Raw genomic sequence first — 11554 nt, forward strand, 5'->3', positions numbered from 1 at the left:
TGGCTGACTGTGATCACAGTCAAGCAAACGAAAGAGAGAGAGAGAGAGAGTGGTTCTCTTCTCTTGCGGGGCTGAAGGCGACTGAAGGCAGCAACGCTAGCTGCTGGCTGAAGGCGGCTGGCGACTGCTTTTGCCTACACCCCTAGATGTCAATGTCCACCCGCCAGCTACACCGGCGCTCCTTACGTGTCCCCCATGCTTCGCAGTCAACAACCAGCACCGAAGTGCCATCGTGGGCGCCGGGCAGCCTTTACAAGGATGAATGTCCCTAGTGACTATAGCCGCCGCGCCATTAAATTTGTATCCGAAACGACGCGATGGAGGAGGCTTAGACTTTGATTGAAAGGGCGTTATCGCGCCGTGAAGGAGATGAGCTAGCCGGAACGACGCGATAGTGGAGGGTCAGAGGATGTGGGAAGAGCCCTATCGCGTCGTGAAGGAGAATTGGACTTTGACTGAAGGGGCGTTAGAGCGCCGTGAAGGAGATGAGCTAGCCGGAACGACGCGATAGTCAAGGGTCAGAGGATGTTGGATAGCCCCTATCACATCGTGAAGGAGAATTGGACAAAATGTCTGGCCGAGTGGGGTAGTGACCGTTGGTGACAAGTGTACCACCATGCACTAAGCCATGTGGACCATGCACTAAGCTACGTGTAACCAACGCGTATTTTTTGACCTCATCTTTTTTATACCCCAATGTAATCAGCACGACGGGATGAAATATTTTCTACCCAAGTTTCTTAACTGACAGGTACAATACGCGAGAGGAGGCCCTTGCATTTGTTCCAAAGACCTCGTTTTGCTCCATTCAGGTGCTTCACTTCTTTCCCTCAGCTTATCCAACACGACGCGATAGGAGGCCCTCCGAGGTGTTCCAAAGCCCTTGTATCGCGCCGTATTGGTAAGTGCTTCTTGAACCTTTAAACAACCTAGAGGCTTGAATTAAGACGTTGAATTGGTTCTAAGGCAGGTTTTCCACTATGTTTTGGTGCTTCTATTCCATTTCTTTTGCAGATTGAACCGAAGATATGAGTACTAATCTTGAGGGAAGAGAACAAATTTTCGATGACCCAAGTGAAAGGTTGCTGGAGGCCGTTTTGGAGGTTGGTGGAGACATGCAAGTCTACTCAGAGGCATTGAAAATTTTCAATCCCAAATTTGTCCTTGGTGAAATCTTGGATAAATTTAGAGAGTTTATTTCAGATGAATTAAAGGAATTTGAGGATGCAGTTCTTGGTCGGTGTTTGATTCTGGAAGGAAAAGATTACATTCATCTCACTGATTTCACTCAAAATTCTCTTGAAAAAAATAAAGTTTTAAGAAGGTTTGGCAGGTTTTCAAAGAAGTCCAATGTTCTAATCCCAGAATCCATATCCTGTCAACTCCATGTTAAAAGTTGCAACCTTGTTTCAAAGGACATTGATTTTCTTTTCTTTCTTTTTCTCAAAGATGAGAAAAGTGCTCAAGTTCCAGGTGAAGATGTTCCATCCAAGGATGAATTAAACTTGAATGTCTCCACTGTTTTGAACATAGAGAAATCTGAGACCTTGGAGATGGAAAAGATTGATTGAGGAAAAAGAACGTGCAGGTTTGGATGTTGCAGAGTTTAAAGCAAGCACCCTCATCCCTGAACCCATTGAAGATGTGGAGGTGTCTGAGGCCTCCCTTACTATACGAAGCCTCCCCTCCTTTCTTATTAATGACAAAGATTTCATCCCTCTTCATCAGATTCAATTTCTTCTCAATATAAGGGAGGACTACTGTATTGCAGCTACAGTAGCTGAGGCTTCTGAGGTTGCCTTGGACTTTATTGACACAGAGGAAGAGTCCAAGGAGGAGTTTTTATCTCTTGATCTCTAGACTTCAAATGATTCTTTTGTTACTGCTCCTGATGCACTTGCTGTTTGCATGAAGAGAGTTGAGGAGGAAGCACCTTCTTTGAAGGATGAGGATTTTGAAAACAGGCTCCAGGAGCTTGGTATTCAATCTTTTGGGAGAGATATCAAGCTGAGAGATTTAGAAGAAGAGGTTGCAAAGAAGGAAAAATTTGGTTTATTCAACCTCGCACAGGAGAAGGTTGTTGTTGCAGATGATGAATTGCAGAAGGTTGTTTCATTAATGTCCCTTGATATTTTTTCTGTCTTTTAAAGCTTTTTTTAATCAATTATTTTTTTTCTGCAGCTTGAACTTCTTGACAGTGATAATTTTCTTGGAAGAGCCAAAGGTTCACGAGGAAAGGCAACAGAAGGAACCTTTAAGAAAGATTCATCCTCTCTTTTGCACTATCTTCCTTTGTTGGACAAGGCAACCTTTTGTGCCTTTCATAGTCAATATTCTGAAGAGCCTAAGCTACCTTTATTTGCACTAAAGGTATTGTCAAGGTTTCTTGGTTACACACCCCTTCAAATAAATGCTAACAAGATATTGGTTCTTGAGAGAGCTGCTACCCTTAGGATTTTTGGTTATGCTGCAGGCTTTAATGCCTCTAGAGCAGGTTACTTTCTTTGCTATGCTAGCTATGCTGCTGCTCTGCAGCCAAGGAAAGAGATTTTGAATGTATGATAAATAGTTTATTGAAGAGTAAGAAAGCCTTAAACTATAACCCAGTAAGCCATTAACCCCATCTCCAACAAATCTCATCAAATCATGAGGAGTATGAAAAGAAGGATACCTTCCAGTTTCAGGGTCTGGTGGATATACACTTCCCTTCCGAAGTCGTTAAACTTCATTGAAATCTGTCAACGGCCTTTGAAAAGAACTTCGTGTAGTCACATACTCTTTATTGAAACTTAATACTCTTTATTAAGTTTGATAAAAGATGGAACAGAGCAATAAGCATAAAAAGTTAGTAGAGAAAGCTCATGAAGAACAGAGCCATATCCGAGAGTGACAAAAAAAGGGAGAGAATGGCAAAGAAACAGTGAGAGAGGGGCGGCAAAAATTCAAAAATAAGAATCGTGGTCATGTCGGCATTAACTATCCCGGGAATCGTGAAATTGTTTTTTTAATTTTAAAAGGTATGTACTTGAATGCACTTTAAATAACTTGGATGTGCTTTTATTTAGGAAAATCGCTAAATTTGGAGTCGTTTTGACCGTCAACGGCTCCGCTAATTAGCAAATTAATCACTTCCTTACACAGCCCTTTTTGAGTCATTTTTGGCCCTAATGAGATGGGTTTTGTGTAGGACCCCATACATCACTGTGTACTATCTCAAGTGGCCTGTTACTCATATTTCCTTCTCTAGGAAACCTCAACCTTGCCTGCTTCCCAAACTGACAGGCTTCACAAACATGCATATGTCCCATCATATTTGAACCTAGGCAATCCATTGACAATGCCTCTTGCTTGCATGTTCTTTAATCTCTGTATATTGACATGTCCAATCCTCTTATGCCACATATCAATGTCCTGTACCACATTTCTGCTCTTTAAGAACATGGCTGATTTTAGCTCAGGAATTCCAGCATCCAGCTTAAACAATCTTCCTTCTTTCTTGCTTTAGCAATCACTCTACATCCATGTTTGAAATCTTCAATGAAGCATCCATGCTCGTTGAAACGAACCTGTAATCCCTGTTCCACCATTTGACCAACTGAGGCCAAGCTTTTAGTGATCGAAGGCACATACAGCACATCTGACATAGACTTTGTCTGACCATTGTGCATGACCAATGGTACACTTCCAACATGTGTAATGACATGCTGGGTATCATCACCTGTTTCCACATAGCCTTTTACATCCATAGGCTTCATATGCTCAAACCATTCACCATGACATGTCATATGGTTTGATGCTCCTGAGTCCATATACCATGTGTCATCATTCTCAGCATGACATGTCATATGGTTTGATGCTCCTGAGTCCATATACCATGTGTCATCATTCTCAGCATTTGTTGTCATAGAACCCACAACATGCTTCATGGCAAACAAATGATTTGCAGTTCCATCATTGCTACTTGATGCATAGTTACCACCATGTTGTGCATAGTTTCCACCATAATGACCACCACGTTGTGCTCTTCCCCCTCTCAAATCATTATGTTTGCGGAAACAATCTCTCGCCATATGTCCAAATTTGCCACAATAATGGCATTCCACATCTTGCATAGAATTTTGTTGGCCTTGCCAACGTTCTCGACCACCATAGGGGGTGCCTCCCGCCTCGCTGAGGTGCATATCCACGACCACCTCGAGCACCATATGAAGGCTGAAAATTCTATTGTGAAGGCTTGTCCTGCCATCCACGACCATTACCACCACGTCCACGTGATGTGAATCTCCCCCTGCCTCTAAAGCCTCTCTGCGAGTAGAAAGCCTGATTTCTACCATCATCATGGCTAGTAGATGCATCCAGAAATGAATCACTGAGCTTGATTTCCTCAACCAACAAGAGTGAAACCAACTCATCAAAGTCGGGTAGACCTGTACTCCTCACTGAGATAGATGTATCAAAGGATTTGTATTCCTTGCCAAGACCACGCAAGGTAATATCCACCAAATCATCCTCAGGCATGGGGGCATTTATTGTGGCCAATGCATCTGCAAACTTCTTGATTTCTTGCACATAATCATGTATGCTCCTTTTATTCCTTTTCACATTGTGTATCTGCTGTCACAATTGAGACTTGCGAGCACTTGTATCTGTATCAAACATCTTGACCAAAGTATCCCATGCATCTTTGGGATTCTCAGCATCCTGTATGTGTATGAGCATAGCATCAGAAATACATATAGACAAATAATGCTCTCTCTGACCATTGCTTATGAGCAATAAGCTACCCTGCTGTCCTGCTGTGTAGGTTGTCGAGGTAGCTCAGGCTCAGGCTCAAGGCTCAACACCTGTAATGAGATTCCAAAATCCTTTCCCTTTCAAGAAACTCTTTATCATGTACTTCCATGCCTGGAAGTTCTTCCTATCCAGCTTTTCACCAACAATCTGAACTGGATTGTCCGACATGTTTGCTCAATGCATACACCTTCCGCACACTTCAAATCTGTAAATGAGCCTTCCTCAGCTCAACCAAACTCCAATGAATGTTCCAGATACTCCAAGGTAGCCAACAAACTCCAAATTTGATGTAGAAAATCAACCTGTAATCATCCAAGATGAACTGACGCACGCAGTCCGGGATACCCTGAATTGACACGCCTTCCAAGGCTCCAATTCACAATGTAATGGTGCAATCAAGTATGGGAAACTTGCATTGACACCTAATCTACCTCAATGTTGAGTATCAACACCATCTGACATGTGTACATATCGATTTTTGAAAACCCCTTTCTCTGTTTTTGGAAAAACCAGAAAAACCAAAAAAACCAGTAGAAAATTTGCTCTAATTCCTTCAATATTTGTCCAAATTTAGCAACCAGGAATTCATCAGCTTAGCATTAGTGTCCATCAACTCCATGTAAGAGGAATTTGTCCAATTGTAAAACACCAAGGATTAATTGCTCAATTAAAATGACCCTTTTTCTCTGCAAACCAGTGGACAGCCTGTTTTAATCAGCTCATTCCCAGCTCAATTAGGCATAATTGACCAAAAAAATCACATAGCCCTCTTCTCCAAAGTGTAAAGCATCCAATTGCTAGAGAAATTGTGGAAGATATCAAGCATCAAGTTGAAATTTGATCTCCTCGTAGTCAAAAAACTAGAAAAATGCTCTATTTCCTCTGTTCTGGCTGCGCCGCCTGCAAATGAGGCTTTGAGAAGGGTTGTAATGCTAAATGATGAGATAATCAAGTCCCTAACACTCCTAGGTAGGTGTGTGACCCATCAATGCTTTGATTTTTACCAAATACATGCTCCAATTTCATCAATTTTTGGCTTCCTTTTCTCTGTTTTGTGAGGGCTCAAAAACCAGAGATTTTCATACATTCAAATGCTTCCAAAATTCTCCAAAATCACAATAGAGCTTGCATAAGAGTTGCCATTACATCTCTCATTGTCAGATACATGTTTTCTTTGCCAGATTTACATGTATTTCCACCATACATCAATGTTGCCAAGCTTTAATGGAAAGCTTCAAAAACCAGAATTTCTCTTTGCTTTGATTTGCTCTATTTATCTTTGTTTTTGCCTGTATCACTTGCAATCCGCTCAAGGATGTTTAGAAGACCTTACGCGGTAGGCCAAGCTCTCAGATCTGATAGTATTTGGTGTGCTCCAAGCTTCACAGCTCCAATGGCCAGCTTCACAGCTTCTTTTCACAGCTTCTTCTCCCTCTTCACTCACTCCCTCATAAACCCTAATAAACAACACAAGGCTCTGATACCATGTTGAAAGAACGGTAGAGAGAGGAGACACACACACAGGAGCAAACTCTAATGTATATTGCAAACCCTAACCATAGAGGGAAGCCATGTCCACTCTCACACAAAGCATAATGCACTAATCCATAATCCACACCACACACAATGAGTTGTGTCCACACTCTACTAACCCTAGCTAGTGTCCACACACTATGACCAGCTGGACACGCGGTCATTTATGTCTCACACATGTTCCTACCTAATCTGCCAACACATAGCATAGCTGGCTCACACTGACATCGAGCTTGAATCTCAACAATACTCCCTTCCGTCTAGCTTATGGCACTGAGGCGGTAATGCCTATTATGGAGTACCTAGTTCCCAACCTGTGAATTGTGGTGCAAGAACGATTAACTGAGAATGCATTAGCCGAAAGGTTGGTTGACTTAGAGAAACTTGATGAAACTCGAATAATTGGATCACATGGTCTTATGGTCAAAAAATTACAAAGGAAGCATTGGTTTGACAATAACCTGAAACAAAAAGAACTAAAAATGGGGGACCCCATCCTCATGTATGGTGTCAGAAGCACCAGAAAAAAGAAACTCAAGTACAAAGGATTAGGACCCTTTCGAGTGTTTAAAATCACACCTCAAGGGTCAATCAAAATTAAAACAATTAAGGGCATACAAATGGAGGGTTACATTAATGGAAGTAAGCTTAAAAAATATTATGGACCACTAACCCAAGAGATGCTCGTGCAAGAGCATCTATTAAAACAACAAAAAGAGCTAGCCAACAAAAAAATTAAGCAAGCTCCAGAAGAAGACGAGGCAAGAGAGGTCAAGGCCAAACAGATACTCCAGAAGAGAGTATTGCATGTGAACATGGCTTCACTAACCCTCCTTGATGAGGATGACCTAGACATTGAGCTAGCACAGCTCAGGGTGAAAGTCTCTATGACTAAATGTCATGCAACGAGCATTTCAATAATAGATAAGTCTTCATAGGTGGAACCTAGGAAACTCAAGATAAGTTTGGCAGCACTGCAAGCATAAAATATTGAGGGTCAACCAAACAATTGAAAACTTACAAAATATTGCTTTAGAACATAAACCATGGTAAATTTGATTCTTACATTTTACTTCTCCCATGAATGGATGCTAAAGAATTCATAAAGATTACATCTCTATCCAATAGATTGAAGATAATAAGACTCCAATGGCCTCTGTAATAAGATGAATACTGCAATTAGTTGTGAATATTGTAATGATGGAAAAAAGATAATTGAGTGTGAGCCTTACACTTCAACATAAGGGTATACAATGTAATTGCATGTCAGCATATCAAAGTTTTTTAGAAAACTTGCAAGATCCCCTTGCCTATTGAAAAGGCACTATGTAACAAGGGGATCAAGAATGGTCACTTGCATAGCCATTGAGTCAGGAAGATCCCTCATAAGACATCTGGAGACATAAACAAAACATATCAATAAAATATGGAATCTGAGAAATTCATCAAGAAAGCAAAAGGAAATCCACACAAACCTCAGGCAGATAAAGAGGACTGTGTCACATATCTCAATATTGTGATTCACAAGCATACTTGTGTCACATATCTCAATATTGTGATTCACAAGCATACTTGTGTCTTCAAGGGCAATGTCACAACAATAAACCTCATCCTCTCCATGCATAGAGACATCTACTACCATTTTACCTGTTACATTCTGATAAAGTTCTGATTTGGATGCATGAAGAATTTCAGCTTGCTGAGAAAGAATGGCATCCTCTGTAATCTTCTCCTGCTCTCTCTCTTTCTCCACTTCTTCTTTAATATCGTGAGCTTTTCTTGTACTATAAGTATGCGAAACATCTTCAATAACAACTGATTGTTTGGGTTGTCTTGCTGGAGGAATATTTAGAATTTCAAAAGCCCTCATATCTTGACTTGAAATGGGTTCCAAAGCTTTGTCAAACTTGTATCTAGGTCTAGACACAAGCACAAAATCTTTGCTCATGAGAGTGATCCTATGAGCAAATGCAGCAGCAATGTATCCATCATTCATAAAGTCGATCAAAAAATCCTCAGCAGCCTCTTGAAGACACATAAGGGCTTGTGACTCCCATCGGACTTTATCAAGATTTGTGTTTCTCATTTTGCCAATTAACCTTTCTGATATGTCCCTGACAACCCGCATAAATGGCAGTCGAGAGATGAGACGATTAGTAGATTTCTGTGCCGCTCTGATCTCTCTTAGTGACTTCACCTCATAGTTTAATCTCTTTCTTGTTGTTGCCCTAGCACGAGGCTTTGGAGGAGGCTTTTCTTGTTTTTCATCGACAACTGGCTTTTTGGAAAATCCTGGTTTGTCTTGGGCTTTTTGAGTCTCCAAAGGGGCGTAGACTTTCCTTGCAGTCTGTTTTGTCCTCGCCATTAAAGTTAAAGAAAAAGAAGAGAACACGATTGGGGTGACTTGTGAGTTGAGATAAAAAAATAACAGTGGCCCGAACTAAGCGATGGGGCGGATCCAAACTGTTTGGATTAGCTCTATCGCTTGATTCGGGCTATGACTATAAGAGATGGAACTAAGCGATAAATAGCTTCCAAAAGGATTGGAATAGCTCAATCGCTTGATTCCGGATATGTCCGGAACAAAGTGAAAAAGGAGATCGGCTCTATTGCTTGATTCAGGGTATGGCCAAGTGATAGGGGAGGATCCGGGACTAAGCGATGAGAAGGATCCGAGATGTTCGGATGAGATCTATCGCTTGATATGGGTGAGAAGGGTAAAAGAAGATTCTGGGAATTTTGGAGGAGCAATTTCGCTTGATACCGTGTCGGTGAAAAATAGAAATGTTATCATGAAAATTAAATTTTTATACCTCGAATCCGTCCGTACATAGGACCATTGGGGATACACATGTCATGCAATCATTTTTGCCACGTGGCACAAATGATCACTATTTAAGGTTATTTTGCCACGCTCCACGTGCTCCATCGGATATTCTCAAAAACTCTCTCTCGTTTTTTTTTTGAACCTTCAAATTGCCAAGGCCCGCACCAGATGATAGAAGCATTCCTTAACTTTTGGACCACTTATTTTCGCTTAGTCGGGCTCTGCCATATAGTGACTTACAAGCTCTATTTTGCAAAACTCTCTCTCTCTTTTTTTTTGAACCTTCAAATTGCCAAAGCGCGCACCAAGCGATAGAAGCATTCCAAAACTTTTGGACCACTTATTTTCGCTTAGTTCGGGCTCTGCCATATAGTGACTTCCAAGCCTTCTTCAAAATTGTTCCAGCGTTTTTCTCAAATATCACAATGAGTAAAAGTGTTGAGGGGCGACATGAAGTTGTTGAAGAAAGCCCAAGTGAAAGACTCTTGAATGCTATTTTGCAAGATGGTCATGACATGAAGGTAAATGCAGTGGAGATATTCAATCCAAGGTTTGTTCTTTCAGATGTTTTGATGAAGCTTAAGGACATTCTTGAAGAGGAGTACAAACAATTTGAAATGTCAATTGAAGGTCATTGTTTTCATATCGGAGATAATGATTTTTGTCACCTTACCGATTTTACTCAGCTGTTAGTGGTGGAGAAAGCCAAAGTTACAAAGAGGTTCAGTAGATTTTCAAATAGAATCTCTTTCACATGCCCTTCATCCATTTCTTATCCAATTCATAAAAAGCTTTGTAACCTTGTCCCCAAAGATATCTCCTTTCTTTTCTTTCTATTTTTGAGAGCAGAAATACAAGATAAAGAGCAAGAATCAGATATTGATGCAGAGAAGGAGAAAGAAAACTTAAATGTCACCACAGTCTCAAAGCTAGAGAAAAGTGAGATTTTAGAAGAGGAAGAAATTGATGTTCAAGCTGAGGAGAAAGAAAGTGCAAATCTTGATGTTGCTGAATTTAGGGCTTTCACTATTACTGAAGAGCCCTCAGAGGAAGCAAGCATATCTGAATCCTCTGTTACTGTTCCAAGCCTTCCTTTCTTCTATATCAATGAGAAAGATTTTATTCCTTTGTCCTATCTTCAATGTCTCTTCAATATCAGGAAAGACTACTGTATTGCAACAATTTCAGAAGCTTGTGAGATGACCAAAGACTTTATTGATACAGAAGTAGAGTCAAAGGAAGAGTTTTTGGCACTTGATTTGCAAACATCTGACCACTCATTTATCCCTGCTCCTGATGCACTTGCCTTGTGCCTTAAAAGAGTGGATGAGGAGAAACCTTCCCTTAGAGATGAGGATTTTGAGAACAGGCTTATTGAGTTAGGTGTAGAGTATTTTGGCAGAGATTTCAAGCTTCAGGTAGATTCTGATAAAGTGGAAAGGGTTGGCTCATGCAACTTAATGAAAGACAAAGTAGTAAGTGAGGATGAGTTGCAGAAGGTAGTTTCCTTTTAATCTTTTGCAAAATGTTATTGTGATTGTAATTTTTTTAAAGTGAGGTTTTTGTCTTGCAGATTGAATTGCTTAATAAGGATGATTTTGTAGGAAGAGCTAAAGGCAGCAGAGTGAAAGCTACAGAGACTAGGTCAAGAAGGCCTTCATCTGCTCTCATGCACTACTTACCTACATTGGATAAGGATGTGTTCTGTGCATTCCACATGAACTTCTCTGAAGATGCTGAGTTGCCAATATTTGCCTTGAAGGTGTTGTCAAGGTTCATGGGATACACTCCCCTTCAAATAAATGCTAACAAGGTCTTGCTTCTAGAGAGAGCTGCTCCTCTTAGAATCTTTGGATATGCTGCAGGTTTCAATGCCTCAAGAGCTGGATACTTTCTTTGCTACTCTAGCTATGCAGATGCAGCTGAGGAGTCAGATATCAATCTTCTTGGAGGTTATAGAAGGAGAAAATTTTTGAGATACAGAGGTGACATGCCAAATAGTCCCAAGAGAATCAAAAACTAATGTACACACAATATTTTGCAAGGACTGATTATAATTCAGTAAATATTTTGCAAGGACTGATTATAATTCAGCAAATATTTTGTAAGAGGTACAAATGTGTTAGTAAATCATTAGTATCTATCTTGAGGTGTTTGTGTAGTTTCAGATTGCTGGTTCTTTGATCTCATCCTTTGTAATTGCCTCCTGTAGAACCAATTGAATAATTCTTTAAGTGCATTGCTTCTTCTTTGACCACCTCCTCTTCTGGTACATCTGAAAAAGGAAGTTCTCCCTTGATAGTGAGACTTTTCCATTCCTTGTGTGTTCCATGTTGCAAGGGGTCCTTCTGTAGCAAAATATGGTCCATGCAAGTAAAGAATATGCTACAAAGACAATTC

The 11554-nt window shown here is 40.6% G+C and overlaps 1 protein-coding gene across 1 annotated transcript; it reads left to right on the forward strand.

The window, feature by feature from the left end:
• Positions 1 to 940: 940 nt before the first annotated feature.
• LOC147642142 (uncharacterized) lies at positions 941 to 11177 on the forward strand. Its single transcript, XM_086802980.1, has 3 exons — positions 941 to 1481; positions 10048 to 10653; positions 10728 to 11177. Exons 1-3 carry the CDS (start codon positions 1029 to 1031, stop codon positions 11175 to 11177), a joined length of 1509 nt encoding a protein of 502 aa, XP_086659106.1. The 5' UTR covers positions 941 to 1028.
• The last annotated feature ends 377 nt before the right edge of the window (positions 11178 to 11554 follow it).

Source organism: Cibotium barometz, chromosome 1, assembly GCF_041138505.1.
Source record: "Cibotium barometz isolate CiBa-2024 chromosome 1, ASM4113850v1, whole genome shotgun sequence".
NCBI classification, from domain to species: domain Eukaryota; kingdom Viridiplantae; phylum Streptophyta; class Polypodiopsida; order Cyatheales; family Cibotiaceae; genus Cibotium; species Cibotium barometz.